Source organism: Podarcis melisellensis, assembly GCF_964234715.1.
Source record: "Podarcis melisellensis genome assembly, chromosome: W".
NCBI classification, from domain to species: domain Eukaryota; kingdom Metazoa; phylum Chordata; class Lepidosauria; order Squamata; family Lacertidae; genus Podarcis; species Podarcis melisellensis.
The window spans coordinates 8,756,505-8,783,159 of NC_138535.1; the positions used below are offsets into that span (position 1 = coordinate 8,756,505).

A 26,655-nucleotide genomic window follows, 5' to 3' on the forward strand; every position below is an offset into this window, starting at 1 on the left:
TTGTGCACTGTGCAGGCCTGACTCACTGACTCGACCCCATGGACTGGGCTCTGGCTCGGAGTAGCCTCTAGCTCGTCCATGGCATGCACAACTTCTATCTGTGGCTTAGGGGCCCTGCGACTGGCATCAAGCTCCTCTCTTTCATAATTCTCCGTGGCGGTGGCCTCCTTCAAGGCTGAAGCAAGGGAAACCTCTTCTTTAGCCACAATGCGTCTTCTGGCTTTCTTGCTGCTCAGACCACCGATAAACCGATCCAGGAGAGTCTCTTCCAGATCTTGGAAGTCGCAGTGCTGAGCGAGCTTCCGCAGTTCAGCTAGAAATGCAGATACAGACTCCCCAGCACGCAGCTGCCTCTTATGAAACTCCATCCGCCGGGCCATCTTGGTCTCAGTAGGCGCCAAATGGCTTGTTAGGCAGGCAAGAATATCTTTGAGAGATGTCTCACTTAGCTTCGCTGGAGCAAGCAATGCCTTGGCCAGCTTGAAGATCTCGGGCCCACAGTAGCTCAGGAATGTGGCCCTTCTTTTGCTGGCATCGGTGATCCCTTGAGCCACTGCGAAGAACTCGAAGCGTTCGACGTAGTCTTCCCACGTGTGGGACTCTGATGGCTGGAAGGGCTCCAATACCCTTGGACTCTCCATTGTCCTGTGGGCAGGGTCGTCTTCTCAGCTGGCCAGTGAGTCTTGTTCTTAGCTACAATTCGGACTCTGAGGCAGGGCTGCGTTTAACCGCTCCTCAGCATTCCGGATCCCACCTTCGTCGCCAGTTGTTATGACGTGGGGTTTGTGATTTCAGCTCTCTTGACATAATATGCTGGAGACAGTTCTCTAGTAACACTTCTTTATTAAAGCAAACAAGACTGAGACCTGAGGAGGGGAGAGCTACATTTATAGGGACAGGGAACTAGCTAGAAAGGATACATTTTGGAGGGAACAATATCAGGCAATCACAGTCCTGCCTTTTGGAGGAAACCAATAAGACAGAGGATCCAAATACAGCAGCTTAAATGAACCAATAGTAGCTGTACCCTCTGGAACCAAAAGGCAGTTACTTTACCCTAATGCAAATACAGACAATAATAATACAGATATAAAATCCTTTGACTCAATACACAACAGCTGCCTCCTGTATAATGTTACGAGCCTCCATCCATACTTCTTCAGGCACTCTGTCCACCAAATCTAAATCCTTAAACCTGTTCCTCACTTCCACTGTGTATTCATAAGGGATTTGACTTAGATTGTATCTTACCGGCCCAGTGGTTTTTCCTACTTTCTTCAGTTTAAGCTTGAATTTTGCTATAAGAAGCTGATGATCTGAGCCACAGTCAGCTCCAGGTCTTGTTTTTGCTGACTGTATAGAGCTTCTCCATCTTTGGCTGCAGAGAATATAATCAGAAGGGGAAGAAATGGAGGCAGTGAGAGATTTTACTTTCTTGGGCTCCATGATCACTGCAGATGGTGACAGCAGTCACGAAATTAAAAGACGCCTGCTTCTTGGGAGAAAAGCAATGACAAACCTAGACAGCATCTCTAAAAGCAGGGACATCACCTTGCTAACAAAGGTCTGTATAATTAAATCTATGGTTTTCCCAGTAGTGATGTATGGAAGTGAGAGCTGGACCATAAAGAAGGCTGATCGCTGAGGAATTTATGCTTTTGAATTATGGTGCTGGAGGAGACTCTAGTGAGTCCCATGGACTGCCAGAAGATCAAACCTCTCCATTCTTAAGGAAATCAGCCCTGAGTGCTCACTGGAAGGACAGATCATGAAGCTGAGGCTCCAATACTTTGGCCACCTCATGTGAAGAGAAGACTCCCTGGAAAAGACCCTGATGTTGGGAAAGATGGAGGGCACAAGGAGAAGGGGACGACAGAGGACGAGATGGTTGGACAGTGTTCTCGAAGCTACGAACATGAGTTTGACCAAACTGCGGGAGGCAGTGGAAGACAGGAGTGCCTGGCGTGCTCTGGTCCATGGGGTCACGAAGAGTTCGACCTGACTAAATGACTAAACAACAACAAGAAATGATGCAAGAGCACCACGAGCCCCAGTGGCTGCTTACCTGTGTCTTGCGAGCTGCAGAGGCTGGCGCCAGTGGAGGGATGATGAGCGGTGTGCGAAAGGGCTCTGGAGAGGGGCTGCTTAAAATGATAGCCACTCAAGTGCTGCTGCTCCTGGCACCAACAAAGCCCAGCCCCCTTCCTCCTCTAGGCAGGGCAGGGAGAAGCCAGGAGGAGGCGCTGCCGCCGCCGTGTGAGGGAGAGGGAAAGAACGTGCAAGCTGGCGATCCAAGCGGTGATTCCTGGACCATCCGCGGGCCGGATCCAGAAGGCAATTGGGCCTGATCCGGCCCACGGACCTTAGTTTGCCGACACATGGCCTAGAAATTAGGTCCCTTGTCCACACCAGTTGATCACTTGCTTCCTTGCTTCCACTGTCAATGCAAACAGATTCGATTTATAAAGTGCTCCAATGAAGGGGAAGTTCTACACGAGGGGATAGGTCATTCACATAAGGTGATGACACATAGGTGATGCTGGTCTTCCAGCATTTGGTGGGGGGGGGGGAGAGAACACCCTGTGTGAATCAGCCAGTTCTGAGGAACAAAGACGGACTGGCTATGACACTGAACACACAAGACTTGGCAGTACTTACTCCGGGTGGCCGAGGAACCAAATCCCCCACCGGTGGCACTGAAAGGGTTCTTATCTGCTGCCTCATGGCTTGGCTTTCCTCCTAGGCCACTGAAAAAACTCCCGCCGCTGCTTCCAGACCCGAAGAGACCCCTGCCAGAAGAAGTCTGCTGTAAGGAGGAACAAAAAGTGGGGGAGAACTGTTTTCACTGGCTCGCAGGTACTGGCTCGCAGGTACACAGGGGCCAGCTTCCATGAGGACTAGAAGCATTCCTTTTAAGCAACACTGCAGACTTGGGCTAGGATCCAAAAAGTGTTAGTGGGCTGACAAATTCTCCGACTCTATATTTATTTTAGATACAGTGGTACCTCAGGTTGCAGACATGACCCGTTTCAGGGTGCCACTCGCACCCAAAAAAGTCTGCAACTAGAGTGGCGCTTCTGAGCAAGTGTGAAGCACGATAGAGCACTTTTGCACATGTGTGAAGTGCACAGAACGCTTCTGCGTGTGCGGCAAAACCCAGAAGTATACAGGTGAAACTCAGAAAATTAGAATATCGTGGAAAATTTCATTTATTTCAGTAACTCAACTTAAAACGTGAAACGAATATATGAGATAGACTCATGACATACAAAGCGAGATATGTCAATCCTTTATTTGTTATAATTGTGATGAATATGGGGTACAGCTGATAAAAACCCAAATTAACAATCCCAGAAAATTAGAATATTGTGAAAAGGTGCAGTAGCTATTCAATCCATAACACCTGCAATGGGTTCAGTAGGAAGCACAATCATGGGGAAGGCTGCTGACCTGACAGTTGTGCAGGAAGCCATCATTGAGACCCTCCATAAGGAGGGAAAGCCTCAAAGGGTAATTGCAGAAGACGTTGGATGTTCCTAAAGTGCTGTATCGAAGCACATTAATGGAAAGTAATGCGGAAGGGGAAAGTGTGGAAGAAAAAGGTGCACAAGCAGCAGGGATGACCACAGCCTGGAGAGGATTGTCAGGAAAAGACCATTCAAATGTGTTGGGGACTTTCACAAGGAGTGGACTGAGGCTGGAGTTAGTGCATCAAGAGCCACCACACACAGAAGGATCCTGGAGATGGGCTTCAAATGTCATATTCCTCTTGTCAAGCCGCTCCTCAACAAGAAATGACGTCAGAAGCATCTTGCCTGGGCTAAAGGGAAAAAAAGAACTGGGCTGTTGCTCAGTGGTCCCAAGTCCTCTTTTCTGATGAGAGCAACTTTTGCATCTCATTTGGAAACCAAGGACCCAGAGTCTGGAGGAAGAATGGGGAGGCACACAATGCCAGATGCTTGAAGTTTAGTGTGAAGTGTTGATTTGGGGAGCCATGCCATCAGCTGGTGTTGGTCCACTGTGCTTCATTAAGTCCAGGGTCAACACAGCTGTCTAGCAGGAGATTTTGGAGCACTTCATGCTTCCTTCTGCAGATGAGCTTTATGGGGATGCTGACTTCATTTTCCAGCAGGACTTGGCACCTGCCCACACTGCCAAAAGTACCAAAACCTGGTTCAATGCCCATGGGATTACTGTGCTTGATTGGCCAGCAAACTCGCCTGACCTGAACCCCATAGAGAATCTATGGGGCATTGCCAAGAGAAAGATGAGAGACATGAGACCTAGCAATGCAGAACAGCTGAAGGCTGCTATTGAAGCATCCGGGTCTTCCATAACACCTCAGCAGTGCCACAGGCTGATAGCATCCATGCCACACCACATAGAGGCAGTAATTGATGCAAAAGGGGCCCAAACCAAGTACTGAGTACATATGCATGCCTCTACTTCTCAGAGGTCCAGTATTGCTCTATTTGCAGTCCTTGTTTTGCTGATTTCATTTAATATTCTAATTTTCTGAGATTGTTAATTTGAGGTTTCCATCAGCTGTACGCCATAATATCACAATCATAACTGTCAGAGCTGCCCAAGGTCCCAGCTCACAGAGGACCAACGCCAGTTCTTGTTATATACAAAAGTCTTTATTAAGGTTCCGTTTCCATTCCAAAGCTGCGGCGCGCAGCTCTATGTCTCAACCCTAGACCGCTGAAGCTCCGTCTGAATCTCCTCCCCCCAGACACCAGTTCAAGACCCTAGCCTTGCTCCACCACCTCCTATGCTCCTTTCTCCTCTGGGTCCTTCTGCCCGCTGGGGTGTTGCCCTTTCTGGACTCTTCTGATGCTGAAGAGTCCCCGGATTCTTCCCCCTGCCTCCGGCGTGCTTTAGGACCTGGCTCCCAGTCTGCGCTCCCGGCTGTCCCGCGCGCCTGTGCATTTGAACTTGGCACGCGCGCCCAGCCGGCAACCTTCCTCCTGACCGTTACACTGCTCCTTTCACTGCTTCCCCCTTTGGGGGGGCTAGCTAGCTCTGACTTCCCCTCTGTTCCCTCACTCAGCGATAGGGGCTTGGTCAGCCCTGACTCATCTTCTCTTTCCCCTGGAGGGGAAGCCGGCCCTGACACGTGGGACCCTTCCCCCCCGCTACGCTCCGATGGGGAAGCTGGTCCCGATCTCCAGCTGTTGCTTTGGGAGTCACCGCTGGTCCCTTGCTTCTGGTGCGTCCCCCCCGGGACCCCCCTTGCTCTGGCTATCGGTGCCCCCTTCTGGGAATCTTCCGAATCACTGGACAGACTCATGGAATCTCTTGCCCCACTGTCATCCTCACCTACACTGCCTTCGGATTGTTCCCCTTCGCTCTCCGCTTCCTCCTTCCCCTGTGCCTCTGCTCCTGAACCCCTGACATCCATCCCCCCTTCGAAGCCCCCCCTTCCCCCCTCCTCCTCTTCGGGTGCGGGTTCCAGGTGCTCCAGTGTTGTGGGGGTGAGTGCGGGATACAGTTCCTCCCCTCTGATGTGCAACCGGCTGGTTGGGTCCGGCCAGTCCGGAATGGGCTCATTGACGTCGATCTCCTCCGTTTCCATCTCTCTGCAGCTGTGCTCGAACCCAGGGTCCTTCCCCAACACGTCCATGTCCGTCTCCCCCCCGGTCGCCTCGGGGGATGCTGCCTGCCAAGGCCCCTTCAGCCGCTCCCTGCTCCACCCCACCTCCGGTTGATTGTCCCACCAATAAGAGCGGTCTGTGGCAAACCCCGAAAGTGATCCCTCCGGGGAACGTGTGTCGGGTGCTGGTTCCTCGTCTGATGAGAACCCCTGGAACGTGCTGGCTGAAAGTGTGGGTGTGAAAAGATATTCGTCGAAATAATCTGCCGGCATAGGTCTGTGTGGGAAGAGTGCATGGAACTCGTCTTTGAGGTAGTGCTCCTCCACCGCATAGTACTGCACCCAGCTGTTGGCGCTGGCCGGGGTACCTTCCCTGGCGAGGAGATACTCAACCCCCTCTTCCCCCCGTCTCGAGTCCAAAATCTCCGTGACCTCGTTGAGTGGCCCTGCTCTCGGCGACCCTCCTCCTGTTGGCGATCTGCGGGGTGGGTCTGGTACGTTCCCTGGCGCCTGGAACCTGTGGGGTTCCTTGTAGGGTGTAAGCACTGATCTATGAAATACCGGGTGCATTCTGGAACCCTCCGGGAGTGTTAACCGAAAGGCCACTGGATTGATTTGTGCCTCGACTTGGTAAGGTCCTAGCTGTTTGTGTCTGAGCTTTTTCTTAGCTAACGTCCTAGCCGGCACTGCCTGGGCTGCTAACCAGACCCAGTCCCCCACCCGTATGTCTTCCCCGACTCTCCTGTGCCTGTCTGCCTGCACCTTGTATGCTTGCTTTGCCCGTTCTAAATGCCTTCGGAGCTGCTCGTGGACCTCCCGCAATTCCTCTGCCCAAGCCTCCGCTCCCTGTGTTTCCCCCTCCCCCGCTTTCTCTAACCCCGGGAAGGTTCTGGGATGCCGTCCATTGTTAGCGAAGAACGGTGTCACCCCTGTGGATACGTGCTTCGTGTTGTTGTAGGCAAACTCGGCTAGCGGTAGGTAGTCCACCCAGGTCGAGGGCTGTTGATTCGCGTAGCATCACAGGTACTGCTGCATGATGGCGTTGACCCTCTCCGCTTGTCCGTTGGTTTGCGGATGTCTTGCCGACGCTAAGTTGATCTTCACGTTCAGGATGCCTAGCAGCTTCTGCCAGAAGCTCGAGATGAATTGGCGACCCCGGTCGGACAAGATGGACCGCGGCAAGCCGTGAACCTTGAATACGTGGTCTATGAACAGCTTGGCTGTCTGTTCCTCTGTGGCTACCTTCGCGCAAGGAATTAAGTGCGCCATCTTGGTGAAGAGGTCTACGACCACTAGCACCGCTGTCTTGCCTCGCGAGCTGGGCAGATCTGTGACAAAGTCCAGGGCCACTTTCTCCCACGGCTCGAGAGGCGTCTGTAGCGGTTCCAACAATCCCGCTGGTGGCCTGTGTACTGGTTTGGCCCTTTGGCATGTGTCACACCTCGTGACGTAATCCGCGACTTCTCCCCTCATCTTGGGCCACCAAAAGTCTCTGGCTACTAATTCCGCCGTCTTGTCCTTGCCGAAGTGCCCGGCGCTGGGTGCGTCGTGTAACTGCTGCAGCACTTTCGCGCGGAGGTCGTCCCCCGGCACGTAGAGGGCCCCCTTGCGGATGAGCAGCCCGTCGCGTAGCTGAAACTCGTCGTCCTTCGCTGTGCCTCTCCGCACCTCCTCCATCTTGGATCGTGCGAAGGAATCCGTTTGCAGCGCGCGACGTACGGCGTCCAGGTCCACGGTGGCCGAAGCGCACGCCCACGCTTCCGGTGCGAAAATGTGTTTGGCTGCCACCGGTGCCGCTTCCTCGAGATACTGCAGCTTCCTGGATAGCGCATCCGCCATGACGTTGTTGCTTCCCGGGATGTATTCTATCCTGAAGTCGAAATCCGCAAAGAACTCCGCCCAGCGGATGTGTCTCTGGTTCAGGAACCGCGCCGTGCGCCAGTACTCCAGGTTCTTATGGTCCGTGCGTACCTGCACTGTGTGTTTGGCTCCGACGAGGAAGTGCCGCCACGCTTTGAAGGCTGCATGAATGGCCAGCAACTCCCTGTCCCAGATGGTGTAATTCTGTTCCGACTTGCTGAGTTTCCTGGAGTAGAATGCGCACGGCCTCCAGTCCCCTTGCGGATCTTGTTGCAACAGGACAGAAGAAGATAAAACACACATACACAAAGGCACATAAAAACATCCCTGAAAAGTTTTGACAGCTTATTTAAAAGGGTCATTCTCTAGGACTGACTGTCCTGAAGCTGGAAACAGATTCCAGGGTTTAGGTACCACCACCCAAGAGTTACTGGTACTGCTTGGTATTATCTGCTAACCTGACCGATGAATTGGACGGGACAGCCATGAGTGTAGAAAGCAAGTATTAAGTAGACAATTGTAGGAATGAAAATCACAGGAGACAAGTAGTAGGTGTCACAAGAGGCGTCTGCCGGGGGAAGCCCCGGGAACTCTCTTTTATTGATTATTACAAACATTGCCACAGGTGTGCTTGTGGCTGATTGGTTGATACAAACACAAAGAAACTTAATGCTGATTGGTTAACATACATACAAGGCGGGAATTACATGTAAGAGGTGGGAATTACATGTGAACATTAATCACCGATAGATTAAAGGCTGGGAAACGAGGTTGGAACCAGACAGGCATGAAACCTCCTAATTAAATTATAACTAAAGATTGATATAGCATGACTAAAACAATTACTAATGATTGATCATAACATGAAAGAATATAACAATCGAGTTCCATAGATGTGGTCAGCTATGCATTGAGAACAGGTCATCATGAACTTAAAATGAACTGAGTGATGAGGGAATGTCTTGGTGTTTGGAACAGGTTCGTACAGTGTGTGCAGAAGCAGAGAAAAGATTATAAGCGAGACTTCCCAGAATGCCAGAGAAAAGAAGCAATACTTCCCATAGCAAGACTTCTCATAAGGCCACAGTTATGTGCAGGAACAGAATTTCCCTTCATCTCCCCCTTTTTTCTTGTTTGCGAGGCATTCTGGGTGAATAAGACAAAAATATTTCGGGATACGTGGTTTGCCAGCGCATGCCCAAAATACGTTCGCCAGGGAGGATGGGACAAAAAATACTACGAGATATGTGAAAACAAAAACAAAAAATCCTTCCAGTAGCACCTTAAAGACCAACTAAGTTAGTTCTTGGTATGAGCTTTCGTGTGCATGCACACTTCTTCAGAATGAATGCACACGAAAGCTCATACCAAGAACTAACTTAGTTGGTCTTTAAGGTGCTACTGGAAGGATTTTTTTTTGTTTTGACTATGGCAGACCAACACGGCTACCTATCTGTTACGAGATACGTGGTTTGCCAACGCATGCTCAAAATAAATCTGCCCATATCTCCCCTTTGATTTACTGTTGGTGTTGCCATTTCGCAAAGTAGGCAGCAATGATTTTATTGGGTGGCTGAGGGGGAGAGAGAAGCCGAGAGAAAAGACTTATGAGGCCAGGAATGCATTGGAGGAAACAGCATAGTAAAATCAATATACAAATTATGACAATAGCATATTGAAAGAGATTACGAAGCCAAGTAAGGTTTGGCAGCCAAGCGGTAAGCCACTGGGTGAAGGAATCCCAGAAGGCAGGAAATCCAACATCCTGTTTGATGTGATGTGTGAGATTTTGTAAATGAGAAATCTGTTTTTGAATAGCCTTAGAATTGTCAGTGATATTAAAGCAGCACATGTCATCCACTTGTTCGCATCCATAGTGATGAAGCATCAATAGATAATCGATAGCAGCGCGGTTCTGCAGGAGACCATGCTGGAGTTCACTCTGCTCTTTGTTCAAAAGGTGAAGGGCTTGTGAGGTAAAGTTCAGAGCTTTTGCTGCAGAGCAAGCTAAATAATTAATATTCCTGCTATTCCGTACAGCCAATCCAGGGACTCCTAAGAGAGAGACAGCTAGAGAAATATATTCAGATCTGCTAGGGAGAGAGACAGAATCGTCACAATCATTACTCAATTCTATAGCGCGTCGATATCGAGAGCGGGATAAATGATGCTTTTTGGGTAAAATGATGGACAAATGGCTTAAACAGCAGGGTGTACCATGGCTAATGTTCGCAGGAATATAATTAAACGTATAGCCTGGACACGACCAGAACCAGCCGTCAGGCAGCTCTGTGTATTTATATATATGTGAAATATTTACATAATCAGAGCAATTGAAATTAGCCTTGTGTGCCCATTTGCACACAGTTGGCTTTTGTACAATTCACCATACGGGCCCAGGTAATAGTATAAGATGCCACGTACGGGGTTGATAAATCAATGGCCAACGATGGGCGTCGGCGCACTTGGTTACCCCAGAGTTGGTAACCGGCATAACCAAGGGAGCGGAGAGAATCATTTTGGGGTAGGGATGAGAACCACCAGGTGTCATTTTGTATATCAAAGGGATCATGACAAACAGGGATAAGGCAAGAACCAAGGATTTCACCGATGGATACCTGCTGGGTGAGGCAGAAAGAAGAAACATTAAGGGTTTTTGCAAAAGATTCCCACACATTTATTGGTGTGGAATCACCGCTGTTAGGAGCGGAAGCAGAGAGGGGCAAAAACAAAACACTGAAAATGAGCACTATCATGGAATTTATATTAAGGCATGAAATGAGACACAGAAGCAAATTATCAGGGCTTGCTTCCAACTGCTGTTCCCTTCGGAACTGTTCAGCTTGAAGTGAGAGTGATTTTATTTGGCCCCACGTCACTGGTCCATTACGATTTCCCCGCTTGCGAGTCCTGGGGGGACCGGGCGTCGCATCCTGGGTGATCTGCAGTTGACCGTCGAACTGTGGTATCGGATTCTGCAGAGCCTGTTGCCAAGCCATGATGGAGGCGGACGCAGCGTGCGGGAACCCAGCGAGCACTCTGTGGAGTAGAAACTGCAGCATAACCCTTTCCCCACGTAATCAATTTCACTGGTTCACTCCATTCATTGAAGGGTAATATTTTATAGCGGACCAGTGGGGCTGGGAGTATCTCTGTCTGCTGAAAATGCTTCTGGAGGCGAGTATAAGATTGATGATCCTGTATGGAAATATTCAAATGGTTGAGAGTAAAGAGAACGCTGGCCAACCAGCCTTCCTTTTCGGAAAGCGAGGCTGGGACTCCGGCCTTCTTTTCCTGCCGGATTAAAGCACTTTTTAAAGTGCGGTTAGCACGTTCAACAATGGCTTGGCCTTGAGAATTATAAGGGAGGCCAAATAAATGGTACCAGGTTTCACAATATTGAGCAAAGCTTTTTGCACAATACGCTGGGGCATTGTCAGTTTTTAAAGAATGGGGCTTGCCCATGACTGACATGGCACGAACAAGATGATTGCAAACATGCTTAACCTGCTCACCCCTTTGAGGGGTGGCCCAAATAAAACCTGAGAATGTATCTGTGATGGGACGATGAGCTGCTTGTGCGTAAAATGCAAGTCCCTCAGAGTTTGATCAGGCTTTCAAACCTCTGCCTGTGACGGAGCCCCTCCAGCATGGCTGCGTCAATCACTAGTAGAATCCGAAAGTGGCTGCTTTCGGAAACGTTTCCAACATAAAAGCTCCTTAACGGAAACACGTCGTCTGGCCTCTCGGCGTGACAGTTTCCGTCGAGGTGTGGGTGTCCCTATAGGATGTCCTGAGACCTCCCCACTGGTTTCGCTTGAAGCGTCTCTGAGCCATCCCTCCGACTCACTTTCCCTTGGAGTTCTTGCTCGCCCTCTACTGGTTCCCTCTTCCGCTGCTACTGCTCTCTCACCCTCAGTGAGCCTTTGCGCCTCCGGCGCTTTAGATGTCAGTTCCCTGACATCCACCTCCCCTCCAGGGCCCCCTTCACCCCCTCCCGTCTCCTCTCCTACTGGCGGTGAGGAGGTAAAACCCTTGAAAGAACCTCCCTCATCTTCCGACGTCGCGAACACTTCCTTCCACTTGTTGCTGTTCCTACTCTCTAGGTACTCTTCGTCATCAGAGTCCACTCCCTCTTCCAACTCCGACTCCGCGAACCCTTCCATTTCCTCTTCCTCATCGGTGGTGCCGAAATACTCCCTCCTAAACCTTGCTATCGGCTGAGGTTTCCTCGGGAACCTTTGATGGAACGTTTCTGTTAAAACCTCGTCATTGACTTCCTGCGCACTTACCCAGGTGTTTTCTGACTCCGGTTCCCCTTCCCACGCCACTAAATACTCCACCTGATTTCCCTTCCACCTGGAATCGAGGATTTCCGCTACATGGTTGCGGCGTTCCCTCTCTTCCAAGGCTGGTCCCCTGACGTGCTCCCCTTCACCTCCTCCCCTGTATGGTGACAGTAACGACCTGTGGAACACTGGGTGCAATTTCATGTGATTGGGTAATCGGAGTTTGAAAGCTACCGGGTTGACCTGCTGAATCACCTCAAAGGGTCCCAATCTTCTGGGCCTCAGTTTCTTACAACCCCCTTTGAACGGCAACCCTTGGGTTGACAACCACACTTGATCCCCCACCCTTATGGTTTCACCTTCCCTTCTGTTCTTGTCTGCCTGCTTCTTATATTGTGCCTTAGCCCTTTCTAAGTTGAGCTGGAGCTGCTGATGGATGGCTTCCATCTCTTCTACAAAATGTTCAGCCGCTGGAACGCTCCATCTCTCCCCTCCTTCCCCTGGAAATGCCCTGGGGTGACACCCGTAATTAGCCAAAAAGGGACTCATCCCTGTGGACACATTCTCCGCATTATTGTAGGCAAATTCTGCCAACGCCAACTTTTCGACCCAATCGTTCTCTCTGTCATTGACATAACACCTAAGATATTGTTGAAGAATGCCATTTGCCCTTTCCGCCTGCCCGTTGGTTTCAGGGTGCCGGGCAGTTGAAAAATTGACTTCCACGTGTAACAAGCTCATGAGCTTCCTCCAGAACCTGGAAGTAAATTGTTTGCCTCGATCTGAGATCACCCTCGAGGGAGCCCCGTGCAACCTAAAGATATGTTCCACAAACAACTTCGCCGTTTCTTCCGCTGTGACTGCATGTGAGCATGCTACAAAGTGGCACATCTTAGTTAACAGGTCTACTACTACCATGATGGCTGTTTTCCCCTTGGACCTTGGCAGATCCGTCATAAAATCTATTGATATCGCTTCCCAAGGCCGTTCTGGTGTGGGTAAAGGTTCTAATAACCCTGCCGGCGCCCTTCTTTCCCCTTTGGCTCGCTGACATTGGTCACACCCTCTTACATACTCCCTTACATCTTCCCTCACCTTAGGCCACCAAAATTCCCTGGTAACCAACCACATGGTCTTGTGTTGCCCAAAATGTCCCGCCGTGGGGCTATCATGCAACTGCTTGAGTACTCTCCCCCTCAATTCACCTTCGGGTATATACAGTGCCCCTTTGTAATACAATGCCCCATTTCTTTCCTCAAAACCTCCGGGGCTCTCGCCCTCCCCCCTGAGACCTCTGAGCTTATCCTGGGCATATTCATCATTTTCCGTTTCCTCCACCAGTTCTCGTTGCCCCACCATCGCCGCCCCACACACCCAGCGGTCCTCCGGGATGACATGTCTCTCTTCGATCACCCCCTCCCCTTCCCAATATTCTGGTTTGCGTGAGAGCGCGTCCGCCCTGACGTTTTCTGGGCCTGGCACATAACAAATCTCAAAGTTAAATTTGGAGAATTCCTGTGCCCATCTCACTTGTCGTTGGTTGAGCACTCGAGCTGTTCTCCAATACTCTAAATTTTTGTGGTCGGTGCACACTTGCACCTTGTGTTGTGCCCCAATTAATAAATGTCTCCACCTCCGGAATGCTTCGTGAATGGCAAGTAGTTCCCTGTCATACACCGTGTAATTCCTCTCGGACTTATTCAGCTTCCGCGAGAAGAAGGCACACGGTCTCCACTCTGACGCACTCCTCCCCGGTTGAAGAAGGACCGCCCCTACCGCCCGGTCGGATGCATCTGTTTCCACTCTCATGGGTTTTCGTAAATCCACATGCAGAAGTTGTTCTTCCGAGGCGAAAGCCCTTTTCAGTTCTTCAAAGGCTCGATCCGCCTCTGCCGTCCAAACAAATTTCTTCTTGCTGCTGAGACAGTCGGTGATGGGCGCCGTCAAGTGGGCAAAGTTCTTGATGAACTTCCGATAAAAGTTCCCAAATCCCAAGAATCTTTGCACGTCCTTCTTGGTCTTCGGTGTCTTCCATTCCAGTACCGCTTGGACCTTGCCTGGATCCATGGCCAATCCCTTGTCTGACAAGCGGTACCCCAGGAATTCCACCTCCTTGGTATGAAACTGGCACTTCTCCAGTTTCACCCACAGCTGGTTGGCTTGCAGCCTGCCCAACACTTCTCGAACGTCCCTCACATGCTGTTCCTCATTTTCCGAATACACCAACACGTCGTCTAAAAAGGCCACACAATTCTTGTAGAGCAAAGGTCCCAGAACGTGGTTTATAAAAGCTTGAAAACACGCGGAGCCCCCTTGTAGACCGAAGGGCATAACGAGGTATTCAAAGGCTCCCAACGGGGTAAACATGGTGGTCTTCCATTCATCTCCCTTCCTTATGCGTATCAGATTGTACGCCCCCCGCAGGTCCAGTTTTGTAAAAATCTTTCCCTTCCTTACTCTGGTCAAAATGTCATCAATTCGGGGCATAGGGAAAGCCAGGGGCTCCGACACTGCATTGAGGGCCCTGAAGTCACACACCAGTCTCGGTTTGTCTGTGTTCTTTTTGTCCACAAAGAACACTGGGCTGCCCCCCACCGCTCGGGACTCTCTGATGAAACCTCGCTTCAAGTTTTTGTCAATGAACTCCCTCAGCTCCTGCATCTCCCTGTCTGACATGGCGTACAGCTTGCCTACTGGGAGTTGGGCCCCTGGGAGTAGGTTGATTTGACAGTCAAAGGGTCTATGCGGTGGCAGTTTGTCTGCTTCCCTTTCGCTGAATACGTTGCTCAGATCTGCGTATTGCGGGGGCACCTTCCCTTTGTCCATCACTTCCATCCCCGCTAGGGTGACTCTGTCTCCTCCCGAAACCTTCCCCTCCTTGCAGTGTTCTAGGCAATGCGCTGACCCAAAGGAGACCACCCTCTGATGCCAGCCCACTAGCGGATCGTGTAGCGCCAGCCAGCTCATCCCCAAAATGATGGGCGCTCCTCCCAGGATGGCCACATTAAACGCTATCTGTTCGGTGTGCCTTGCCACTCTCATTATCATCGGGACAGTCTGTTGGCTAACTTCTCCCCCCAACAGCTCTCTGCCGTCAATCGTAGTCACCTGCAAGGGGTTACTTAAAGGGATAGTCTGTATCTGGTGCTCAGCTGCAAACTCCTTACTCATGAAATTACAGGAGCTGCCTGAATCCAAAAGCGCCTTGACCTTTAGTGGGTGTCCGTTTGGCAGTTCTAGTAACACCTCTATCACTAAAGCGGGTCTGGGGGGTTCTGGCATGGGCACTTTCATTGCTCTTTGGCCTGGCTGCTGTGCCCCAATGGTGGCAGCCAGGCGTTGGCTTTTACTTGCTCCTTGCCTTCCTCTTCCTTTCCCCCAACAGCTCCTGCCATCCCTTGCCATTCCTTTCTTTGTGGGCAAACTCTGGCAAAGTGCCCTGGCTGTTGGCAGAGATAACATCTCTTGGCGCTCTTTCCCTCCTTTTTCCGCCCTTCACTGGGATTTGAAACTGCGCGCGCCCGCGCTGTTCCAACTTCCATCGGCTCTGCCGGCGGGAAAGGTGGCTCTGGAATGTCTGGAATGCGGAACTCCCTCCAACGGTCTCCTTTCCCTTCCCGCTTTTCCATAGCCCTCGCCTCCTGGCGCGCTCCTATGGCCAGCGCAGATTTGGTTAACTGGTCCATAGACTCCGCCCTGGGGCCCCGGGAAAGCTCATCTTTGACGGTTGAAGAAAGCCCCTCTTCGAAAAGCATTTGGATGGGCTCCGCCGATAGGTCCCACCCCAATTTGTGAATCAACATGGTAAATTCAGTCCAGTACTCACGGACAGATCTGCTTCCTTGCTGGCAAGCCATTAACTGCCTTCGCACCACCCCCTGCTCAATATCGCTGGAAAACATCAGGTCCATGGCACGAAAAAACTTCCTCGTGTCCTTTAAGATCTCATTATTCGCTGCCATCAGGGGTCTAACCCAATCTTTCGCCCCGGATTCGAGATGGCCAATCACATACGCCACTCGCGATTCCTCATCGGGGAAGTCATCAAACTGCAAGTTTAGAGCGTATTGCATCTCTGTTCTAAAGGCATGATAGTTCCTGGGATCCCCCCCGAATTTCTGCACCAATCCTGGCACCTTTCTGGCGAGAGGGGTGGTTTTCTCCTTTCCCTTTTCTGCATCCTGAGCCCTCCTCTCCTCAAGCCTCGCCGTTTGCAGCGCCAACTGGATCTCCAACGCCCTGTACCTTTCTTCCAGGCTTGGACCTCCTCCAGCTGCTCCTGCTTCCCCAGTTCCGGCTGGATTGCTCATGATGCTTCTCCCTGCACAAGCTGGCTTTCGGAGACTTTCGGATTGCTGTGATGGGACGATGAGCTGCTTGTGCGTAAAATGCAAGTCCCTCAGAGTTTGATCAGGCTTTCAAACCTCTGCCTGTGACGGAGCCCCTCCAGCATGGCTGCGTCAATCACTAGTAGAATCCGAAAGTGGCTGCTTTCGGAAACGTTTCCAACATAAAAGCTCCTTAACGGAAACACGTCGTCTGGCCTCTCGGCGTGACAGTTTCCGTCGAGGTGTGGGTGTCCCTATAGGATGTCCTGAGACCTCCCCACTGGTTTCGCTTGAAGCGTCTCTGAGCCATCCCTCCGACTCACTTTCCCTTGGAGTTCTTGCTCGCCCTCTACTGGTTCCCTCTTCCGCTGCTACTGCTCTCTCACCCTCAGTGAGCCTTTGCGCCTCCGGCGCTTTAGATGTCAGTTCCCTGACAGTATCAATGCAAACATGTATAAACTTCCAAGGTGAAAAGGGGGCAAAGTGAGTTACATCCATTTGCCACAACTGGTTGGCCTCCAGCCCACGGGGATTAACACCAGGGCTGGGGTGGCCAATCTGATTAGAACATTGAGGGCATTGCTGGAGAATTGCACGAGCCGCTTCCAACGGAATTTGGAATTGGCGGCTTAGAGCTTTCGCATTTTGAGGATGGAAAGCATGACTTTCAATGGGGGAGACAGGCAAAACCCTGAGTAAAGAGTCTGCTTTTGCATTACCATCAGTGAGAAAGCCTGGGAAAGGTTGGTGAGAGCGAATGTGCACCACAAAAAGTGGATGGGAGCGATTGGAAAGAAGCAATTGCAAAGACAAAAAAAGGCTCAATAAATTGTCATCCAATAAAGGACTTACATAACTGCCTTGTAGGCGAGTTATGGCATTTGCAACATAAAGACTGTCCACAATCAAATTAAAGGGCTGTTTGGAGAAGTGGTGCAAAGCTTTGACAGCAGCTGCTAACTCAGAACGCTGGGCAGACTTTTGTGGAAGAGTGTAGAGGCTGTGTCATTCCCCATTCTGTTGCCATGCAACTACCCCCCTGGAGGGGGCTCCGTCAGTGAAGACAGTAGGGGCATCCAAAGGGACAGGAGATAATATGGAAGAAAAGGACAGGGAAATTTGTTTGCTCATTTGCAGGCGAGGGTTGGCTGGGATATGGCAACCCACTTGGCCGACAAAATCGGCTAATGCACACTGCAAATCCATACTATTGGAGAGAGCAGTTTCCCATTGTTCTAGGGGCATGGGCACAATAATTTGGTTGCAATCAACGCCAAAGAGGCTTTTGCAGCGACGGCGTCCCTTGCTGATGAGCTGAGCAAGGAGATCCACTAAAGGAGTTACCGTGTTCTTTGGCGTATGATGTAAATACAGCCATTCAATTATATGAACTTTTGATGGGCCTAACTGAATAATGGCTGCAAAGGGTTGGACAGAATCTGTCATTATGACTACATCGGGCAAAACATTAAGGATTGCTCGATCAACCCAGTGGAGACGCATAAGTTCCTTTAACTGGGCAACAGTCTGCTGTTGAGAAGAGGTCAAGGTGATTTTTGTACCAGGAGAGTGATGGCCTTTTAAGGCTGAAAAAAGCGGCCGTAAAACTTCAAGAGGGATTTTAAAATAGGGTCTTATCCAATTGATATTGCCCAGCAATTGCTGCAGCTGGACATATTTCATTGTTTTTTGGACATGGAGTTCGGGGACTATAGGACTGGAATAGCTAGCTATCATTTTGTGCCCCAAATAATGAAAGGGAGAAGATTCCTGGACTTTCTCTGGGGCAATTTTCGAACCATAAAGTAACAAACAAGTTATCAAATCATGTTTCCATTGAGTGGGGAGGCTTGGCCCACTAATAAGCACGTCATCCGTATAATGACAAATCAGAAGGTGTGGATACTGAAGGCGAAAGGGCTGAAGGGCTTGATTCACATAATATTGACACATGGTGGGGGAGTTCAACATTCCTTGAGGTAGAACCTTCCATTGAAATCTTTCTGTTGGTTGACTATTATTCAATACAGGAACAGTAAAAGCAAAAAAATTACGATCCTTCTCCTGTAGGGGAATGGAGAAGAAACAATCTTGCAAATCTATTATAGCCAATTGATAAGAATGTGGAATCACATTTGGATTAGGCAGACCACACTGCAAAGGCCCCATGGGTTCAAGGATTTGGTTTATTTTCCGCAAGTCTTGGAGAAATCTCCATCTCCCACTTTTCTTTTTTATGACGAAGACAGGGGTATTATAGGGGCTTACTGAAGGCTCTATATGGTCAGCCAATAATTGCTCATTCACCAATTGTTTTAAAGCAATTAATTTCTCGCCCGTTATGGGCCATTGTTCTACCCATACCGGACTGGTAGATTTCCAGCTAAGGGGAAGCGCAAGCTTACTCATTAAATTGAATGGTAGCTTGTAATTGTTGCAGCAGGTCTCTGCCCCACAGATTGAGGTGGATTTTCAGCACACAGGGCTGGATATATGCAATGGTTTCAGAGCTATCAGGCAGAGAAACAGGCAGCCACTGTACGCTTTTAGAAGAGGTTTGGGGCCCACCCACACCCCAAACTGCAGAGGCAGACTCAAGGGGCCATGTGGGGTCCCAGCAACTACTGGAAATTACAGAAACATCTGCGCCTGTGTCAATCAAGCCTTCCAGAACTCTGCCATTAATTTTATACTTACGTAGAATTTTCTGTTCGCCGATCCTCTGGATTACAGCTAATAGCTGTGGAGAGAGAGGAGAGAGCTGGTGCAAATTACTATCCATAATAGAAGCAGTAGGAGGAGTAGGAAGCACTACCAAATGTGCCCAAGACTCACCCTTTTTTAACTGCATGGGCATATGGCTCCAAAGTTGAAGCATTATTGTGCCCACATAGTAAGGACTGAAGGAATAACCATGATTCCTTCTTTGGCTGCAGAGAATTTGGGCAAAATCAGACCTGCGACCTTAGGAGGTAGTGGGTCTGCCAATTGGGTGGGCATGAGCACGATTTCACCTGGTAAAACAGCATCTTTGGTTTCCTGATTAATTAAATCAATGGTGAAATCTGAAGGTGTTTCCTTAGGAAGAGTGTCAATGGTGGGAGCTGACGGCAATGGGCTCTCTATTTCTCCTGGCCAGAGAGCAGGGCCAACATGGATTTTCCCGAACTCCTGCACTGATTTGCCCAATGATAGCCTTTACCACATTTTGGGCATTTTTTGGAAGGTTTAGCCTTATTAGCATCACCATTCCTGTGCGCCCCACCGCCAGGTGCTCTGCATTCTTTTGCAAAATGACCAGGGCGCTTACAATTAAAACAGTTACCAGTTGGCTTATTGCCAGCCTGGATGGCACCGGCAAGCAAGGACATCGCATGGCTCTGGCTTCCAATTTCCGCACAGGCTTGAATCATATCCGCCAGATCAAATTTAGGATGATTAATGATTGACTGCAAAGCCTTCTTACAGTCGGTGTTTGCATTTTCAAAAGCCAATTTTTTCATCAATTCATTCTGGGCTGTAGTATTATCAACCTGCCGAGTGACTGCTTCTTTCAATCTATCTATAAATTGATCGTAGGGCTCCGAATGTTGTTGCTTAATACTAACAAAAGAGCTCAGGGGTTGCCCTGAGACAGGGACTTTCTGAAAGGCGCGCTGTACACAGGTCGCGGTGCGACTAAAATGTACAGGTGTCAGCGTTGCCTGGGCTGTTATATTATCAAACAGGCCAGCACCATAAAGTTAATTGGCTGTATGCTGCGGATCAGACAGGGCTACAGCGCCATGCTTAAATTCACTGTCAAAAACTACATACTGCGCTGGAGACAGAAGCATGCACATCAAATCTTTCCAATCTTGGGGTAGCATTGTGTAACCAGTTGCTATCCCCTCCAGCATCCCTGTCACATAGGAGGATTTTATGCCAGAATCAGCGATGGCCCTCCTCAGTTCTCTCATAACAGAATAAGGAAGTGTCTCATACAACACCTGTTGTTGCGCAGTCCCTTGGTTTGTATAAGAAATAGGGAAAGCAGATGGTAATTCCCCAGCCCACTCAGATTCATCCTCTAAGGACAGGAGCCCTTTCTGCCTTGCCTGAGAAAGTGCGGCACGCACAGCTCCAGTAGGAGCAGGCAAGGGAGGGAGGGAAGGGGGGATGGGGGGGTGGAAGCAGGCTGAGACAGCTGAGAGGCAGGGAGGGGTTGGCCGGGCTGCGAAGGAGAAGGAGGCAAAAGCTGTGGATAAGGGGGGGGGGGTTGTCTGCTACAGCCAAAAGAGCAGGGGCCGAAGGAGACGCCTGGGGGACCTGGGGTCCAAATTTAGCAACGGACTCTGCACATTTCTGCCAGGTGAGCAGACAATGAGACAATGAATCGGAGCCCTCGGTTCTGCGAAGAGGGTCTTTCCGATCTTTTGCCAAGTCTCCACCTCCAAAGAACCAGTCTCGGGATAGGAGGGGCATTGGCAAGCGATCTCACAAAGCAATTGTTCAATTTCTTTTAAGGAAACATGAACACCCACAACCCGCTGTCTAACTAGAGAAAGCAATTCCCTGGCATGTTCTTTCTGCAGTTTAGTCAATTCCCCTCCCATACTCACGAATTAGCGCGCTGAGACTTTTCCAGTCGAGTGAAGTACAGGGGTTCGACTGCGTAAGGGATCTGGCACGTCGGGGGTCACCAGATGTAGGAATGAAAATCAATTCAAAATCCTTTATTAGGCATATCACACCACACATTAACAAACAGACATCTTATAAAAACTGTGTAAAATATGGGTACAGCAAACACAATTTATCCTAGTCCTATTCTTAACTCTCAGAAATTAAACGGTGTACATGAATAACATAATACAATATAATATAAAATAATAATACAACGCAACAACATCACCTACCATTAACAACCACTAAGTCTCCTTATCATGGCCCATTCTTTCTTCATGGACAGCTCTTAAAAATTCGGCCGCTATTAAAGTAATTTGATCATTGCTGTCCGCCAGCATGTCCTGAACAGTTGGTTGAGTAAAAATCTGTTTATTGAATTTTAGGGCCTCATATAATTGTATGCTGGCATAACTGCCAAAATCACAGGAAAAGAATATATGCTCTAAAGTATCTAGTTCCTTTTTACTGCATTTGCAGAGACGCTCTGATTCTGGGATAGCTAAATATCTTCCTCTCACTACCACCAAGGGAAACATGTTAAATCTGGCCAACATAAACAGCCTACACGATTCATGTTTCTTCAGATTTGTCATGTATCCCTTTTGGAAATCTCTACACAAAGGTAGATTTAAGTGGATAAGAGAGCAGGTGCTATGCTTTGCAACCTCAAGCATGGCGAGAACACTTTTTTCTGTAAGAGTCTTCCTAATAATTTCCCATGTATCTTTGGGATCAGAGATTTCAAAGTCAGTTAGAGTGAGCCCTATCGAATCCAGTTTTCTCCTACATATCAATGATAGATTGTAGCTTGTTTTCTCCTACATATCAATGATAGATTGTAGCTTGCACTATCATTTAAAAGATCGTAAAGTAGAGAATTAGGGGATAGGGCTCTATAATGGAGGAAGATCCAATATTTCAAGGTCCTCAGCCATGCTCTTAGGTCCTCAGCCAGCTCACAACATATTGTTTCATATTTTACTGAATTTGCAAGTCCTAATAATGACCTCAAAAGGGAAGCGTGAAATTTATCTAACCTCTTGAGGTCACCTGAAATCCACACTGGTGTGCCGTATAGAGGTTGGGCACAAAGTTTCATATCAATCACTTGCAATACAGCTGGAATGAATCTATTTCCTACTGGAGAAAAAAAAATAGGATTTTATATGGTGGGCTGTCACTTTGGCCTTAGCTATAGCAGCACATATATGTGTATTCCAATTCATATTATTTTTAAATGTGATTCCCAGATAATTGAAGTGCTTAACTTCCTGTATTAGATGTCCATTAATTATACAGCCTTTTGGGTTCCCTCTCTTTCTGAATTGCATAATCTTTGTCTTATCATAATTAATTTTGAGATTAAAATCACAGGAGACGAGTAGTAGGTGTCACAAGAGGCGTCCGCCGGGGGAAGCCCCGGGAACTCTCTTTTATTGATTATTACAAACATTGCCACAGGTGTGCTTGTGGCTGATTGGTTGATACAAACACAAAGAAACTTAATACTGATTGGTTAACATACATACAAGGCGGGAATTACATGTAAGAGGTGGGAATTACATGTGAACATTAATCACCGATAGATTAAAGGCTGGGAAACGAGGTTGGAACCAGACAGGCATGAAATCTCCTAATTAAATTATAACTAAAGATTGATATAGCATGACTAAAACAATTACTAATGATTGATCATAACATGAAAGAATATAACAATCGAGTTCCGTAGATGTGGTCAGCTATGCATTGAGAACAGGTCATCATGAACTTAAAATGAACTGAGCGATGAGGGAATGTCTTGGTGTTTGGAACAGGTTCGTACAGTGTGTGCAGAAACAGAGGAAAGATTATAAGCGAGACTTCCCAGAATGCCAGAGAAAAGAAGCAATACTTCCCATAGCAAGACTTCCCATAAGGTCACAGTTATGTGCAGGAACAGAATTTCCCTTCAGACAATGTGTTCAACTTCATCTGTACCTCTGGGGAATTGCGGTGGGCTATAGACATCTGAACACTCGCAAGCTGCAAAGGACAACATATTTCCTCTCGTCTTCTAGGCTTTTCCTCCCCCTACTCTGCTAAGCACACAGGAGTCATCTTTTCCAGGGGAAAGAATCTGAATCCTGTGAGATTAGCAAAGTGGGCGGGGAGGGTGGGTTAGGGAGGCGGGAAAGGAGCCAGCCAATGAGTTCCTGCAAGATGGGAGGTTGGATTTTGGGGAACAGATTTAAGATGATAAGAAAAGCCTGCTGGATCAGGCCAGCGGCCCTTCTGGTGCAGCACCCTGTTCTCACAGTGGCCACCCAGTTGCCCCAATGGGAAACCCACAAGCAGAACCTAAGCAAATGGAGCAACTCTCTCCTTCCTGGGGTTTCCAAAAACTGGTGTTCAGCAACATCACTGTTTCAAACAGTGAAGGCAGAGCACAGGCATTTTTTCATGGTCGGGTGAGCTAGGATATAAAAGCTCATGTGGTCTTTAAGGTATCCTCGACTCATATTACTCTGCACTGTATGAAGCACTTCCTTGCATGTCCCTGAATCGACCACAATGCAAATCTACGGCAGGATGAACCAAGGTAGTGCCCTCCAGAATGTTGTTGGATTCCAGCTTCCAGCAGCCCCGGCCAGGATGGCCAGTGATCAGGGATGATGGGAGGCAGGAGATGAGCAGCATCCAGAGGGCAACACATCGGCCAGTCCTGATCTACGGTCTTGGAATATATAACCCCCTAAGGGGGGTTCCCCTGCTCTTCCCACCAGAACCAAGCATAGGGGGTTTTTTGCCCATGAAGAAGTGTGACGATAAGTTTAGGAAAGATTACCTGGCCAAAGAGGTTCCCGCTGGTGTTGGTCGCTTGCCCGAACATAGGGCCTGGGCTGCTTGAGCCAAATGCTGGACATGGGAGAAAAAGAAAGAAAAGAGGGCAGGGAGAAAGAGTCAGCATTTAGATACAAGACAAATGAGGACTGCTGGACTAGAACCAAAGATATGAGTTTGAGGGGAAGAGTCAGTCTGGATGATGCCAGGAGTCCCTTCCAAGTATTGGGATCCTGTGTCTGGGGCAGAATGCATGAGAGCAAGCTTGCCAAGCCAGTCCCTTTGTCCAGGCTAGGGGTTGCCAAAGTGGGAAGCTGTTATCACTGGATCAAGTTCATCAATTTTGTTGAATTAATTAACCTAAATATATTTGTCTTTTGAATAACTCTGCCATTGATTAACACAGTGTTTTGAATTCCACTGTGTTGTCAATGCCCTTGGTGAATCATGCAAATTCTGAATAATGCTTTTTATAGGGTAGGGAGCACTGGGGATGAGTTTATGGAACCAAGGGGGAAGTGGCCTGAAAGACTTTGGGAACCACTGGACTGTGCTAGCTGAGGCTGATGGGAGCTGTAGTCCAAACAGCCAGGTTAGCTGGGAGATACAATCCAAAGTGTCTAGAGGAGAACAAGTCAGTGAAGGAGACCACAGAATATAGACTTGCGTGTGCAGAATGATGAGGCCTTGCTAGAAATGCCACTGCCATGTCAAGTTTGTAGGAGGTGCATTGATGTGTGGCAGGCTATGGAACTTCCCCTCTTACGAGTTGAGTGTGGCCCCCTCCTTGTATATTTTTTCACAAAAATGTACTTCTTTGCCCAGGTCTTTTGAGAGGAAGTGGGGAGGAGAGAGGAGGACTGTGCCATAGCTCAGTGGGGTTGAGCACCTGCTTTGCATGCAGAAGGCCCCAGGTTCAACCCCCAGTCATATCTCTGGGAAGGGCTGGGAAAGACTCCCTTGCCTGAGATGTGGGAGAGCTGTTGACAGCCCATGTAGACACCACTGATCACCTGATCAGTATATGGCAGTTTCCTACATTTAGTGATGTCACCTTGCTCTTGCTGGCCTTGATTGCTATGCAAAATGGTTTTAATTGTGGGCTTAGTGATAAGCACAGCATGGCCTCAACATGTTACATTAAGCCAGGATAGGCAACGTGGTGCCCTCTGTACATGGATGAGCTTCAACTCCCATCACCTCGCCTTTTCTCCAAAAAAAGCAAAAATACTGAGCAATGCTGAGGTTCTAAAATCTTGAAGGAATTAAAAAAGCCTGGATTTCCATTAAATACATCTCAAAATGGCAGCAACTGCTAAATGAGTCCCAGCCGAGGACTCAGATTTCCTTTGTGCGAGAAGGATCTGGAGCTGTGTTAATCACCTGTTCCCATGAAAAGATAATGAAATGTTTGTATTAAAAAGAATTCCCCTGCTCACTTCAAAATGCACACCCTGCCATCAAAACTAAGGCACTTTCTTGTAATTAAGGCCCCTTTCCTGTAGGCAGGGCTCACTTATGCCTTTTAAAGATATTTTGTCCCGGTAATTAGCAGGGCGGGAGGGGGGATGTTCTTTCTTAAATGTGCATCTTGTATATTGAAACCTAATTAGTTTTCCACCTTTGGGCACTGTGATCCATGGGGAGAGCTCCCTCCGCCCCATCCCCCTGCTGTGCTTCTGGGGAGTGGAATGTCTTGATGGATCATGCCCTGGGCTTCCCCCATCACCTTTCCTGTACATTACAGGGGACTCCAGGCAGCAACTGCATTTCCAATTCTTTCAGTGAGAAAACTAAAAATGCCCCGGATCATTGATATTTCTTCTGAAAACTTGAGGTTTTTCAAGTCACCTTTAAATTTTTGTGGGATACCATTTAAGGTGCCACAAGACACCTCATGGGAACACAGGAAGAACACCAGAAGCTGTCTTATTTGGAGTCAGATCACTGGTCTTTCAAGCTCAGTATTGTCTACACTGACTGGCAGTGGCTCTCCGGGATTTCAGGCAGGGAGTCTTTCTCAGCCAGCCCTGGAGATGCTGCTAGAGAATGAACCTGGGACCTTTTGCATGCAAAGCAGATGTTTCACCAATGAGTCATGGACCTTTCCCTTAAAAAATAAAGCAAGAATCTAGTCCACATGGATCTGAATGAAGGGCTGAATTGAACAGAACCATAGGATGCTGTCTTATAACTGAGCCAGGGCACTGGGTTCAACCAGCTCAGTATTGTCCACACTGAGTCTCATCGACTCTCCTGACCCAACATGGAGATTGTAGGTACTGAAGCTGAGACCTTCTGCATGCAAAGCAGTCCCTCTGCCACTGAGCTACGGCTCTTTCCTCTCCCGCTTAACTCATTACCCTTGGTCCCTGCACATGCCTTCTTACCTGAAGCTTGACAGAAACTGAATCCAGCCAAGGATGTTGGGGTGGTGGCGGCGGCCCCCCAAAATGGATGCCCCCTGGCTGAAGGTGGAGCTCTGCCCAAAAGCAGGGGTGCTGCTTTGGCCAAAGAGGCTGGTGCCTGCAGTGGCCGTAGGCTGTCCAAAAGTGAAGGAGCTGGTGGTGCTTGTGCTGGATGGTGCCCCGAAGACGCTCCCACTGCTGGATGCAGGGGTAGTGGAAGAAGCCATCTGCCCAAATGCAGGAGCAGCCCCGAAGGCTGCCTGGTTGAAGGTGAACCCACTGGATGTGCTGGCTGGCTGGCCGAAGGTGGGGGCTTGGCCAAAGGCTGGCTGAGCAAAGCCTGTGGAGGTGGTGGCTGTGAGTGTTCAGAACTTAACTGGTTAAGTTGTTCTGAGTGTGCGTCACATTCCGACGTCAGCTGTTAGAAGCTGGGAGGAGACAGAAGCTAAGGAGGAGCTTTTTCCCTGTACTTTCAGTTCCCCCTGTGACTCTGAGGGGAGAAGGATGTTCCCTCTGTGTATCTGAGAGGGAGACATGGCTGCCAGCAGTGACGGACTTTGATGCTGTAATGTTTTAATAAAGAGCTGTAAATAGACGAATCTGTCTATGTGTGCTTACAAGGAGCAAGACTGCTTTACACGCTGTGTTCTACTCTGCTAAAAGCCGTGACTGAGAAGAGACAGCAG

The 26,655-nt window shown here is 49.0% G+C and overlaps 2 protein-coding genes across 2 annotated transcripts in view; both read right to left on the minus strand.

The window, feature by feature from the left end:
• Nucleotides 1-26,655, minus strand: part of LOC309361268 (uncharacterized protein) — a gene marked incomplete at its 3' end in the record, with an annotated part of 324,188 nt that overhangs the window by 76,698 nt on the left and 220,835 nt on the right. The gene's annotated exons all lie outside the window — the stretch shown is intronic.
• Nucleotides 2,659-26,319, minus strand: LOC309361163 (uncharacterized protein). Its single transcript, XM_081896132.1, has 3 exons — nucleotides 25,952-26,319; nucleotides 23,566-23,636; nucleotides 2,659-2,806 (listed from the first exon to the last, which is right to left on the minus strand). Exons 1-3 carry the CDS (start codon nucleotides 26,194-26,196, stop codon nucleotides 2,721-2,723), a joined length of 402 nt encoding a protein of 133 aa, XP_081752258.1. The 5' UTR covers nucleotides 26,197-26,319; the 3' UTR covers nucleotides 2,659-2,720.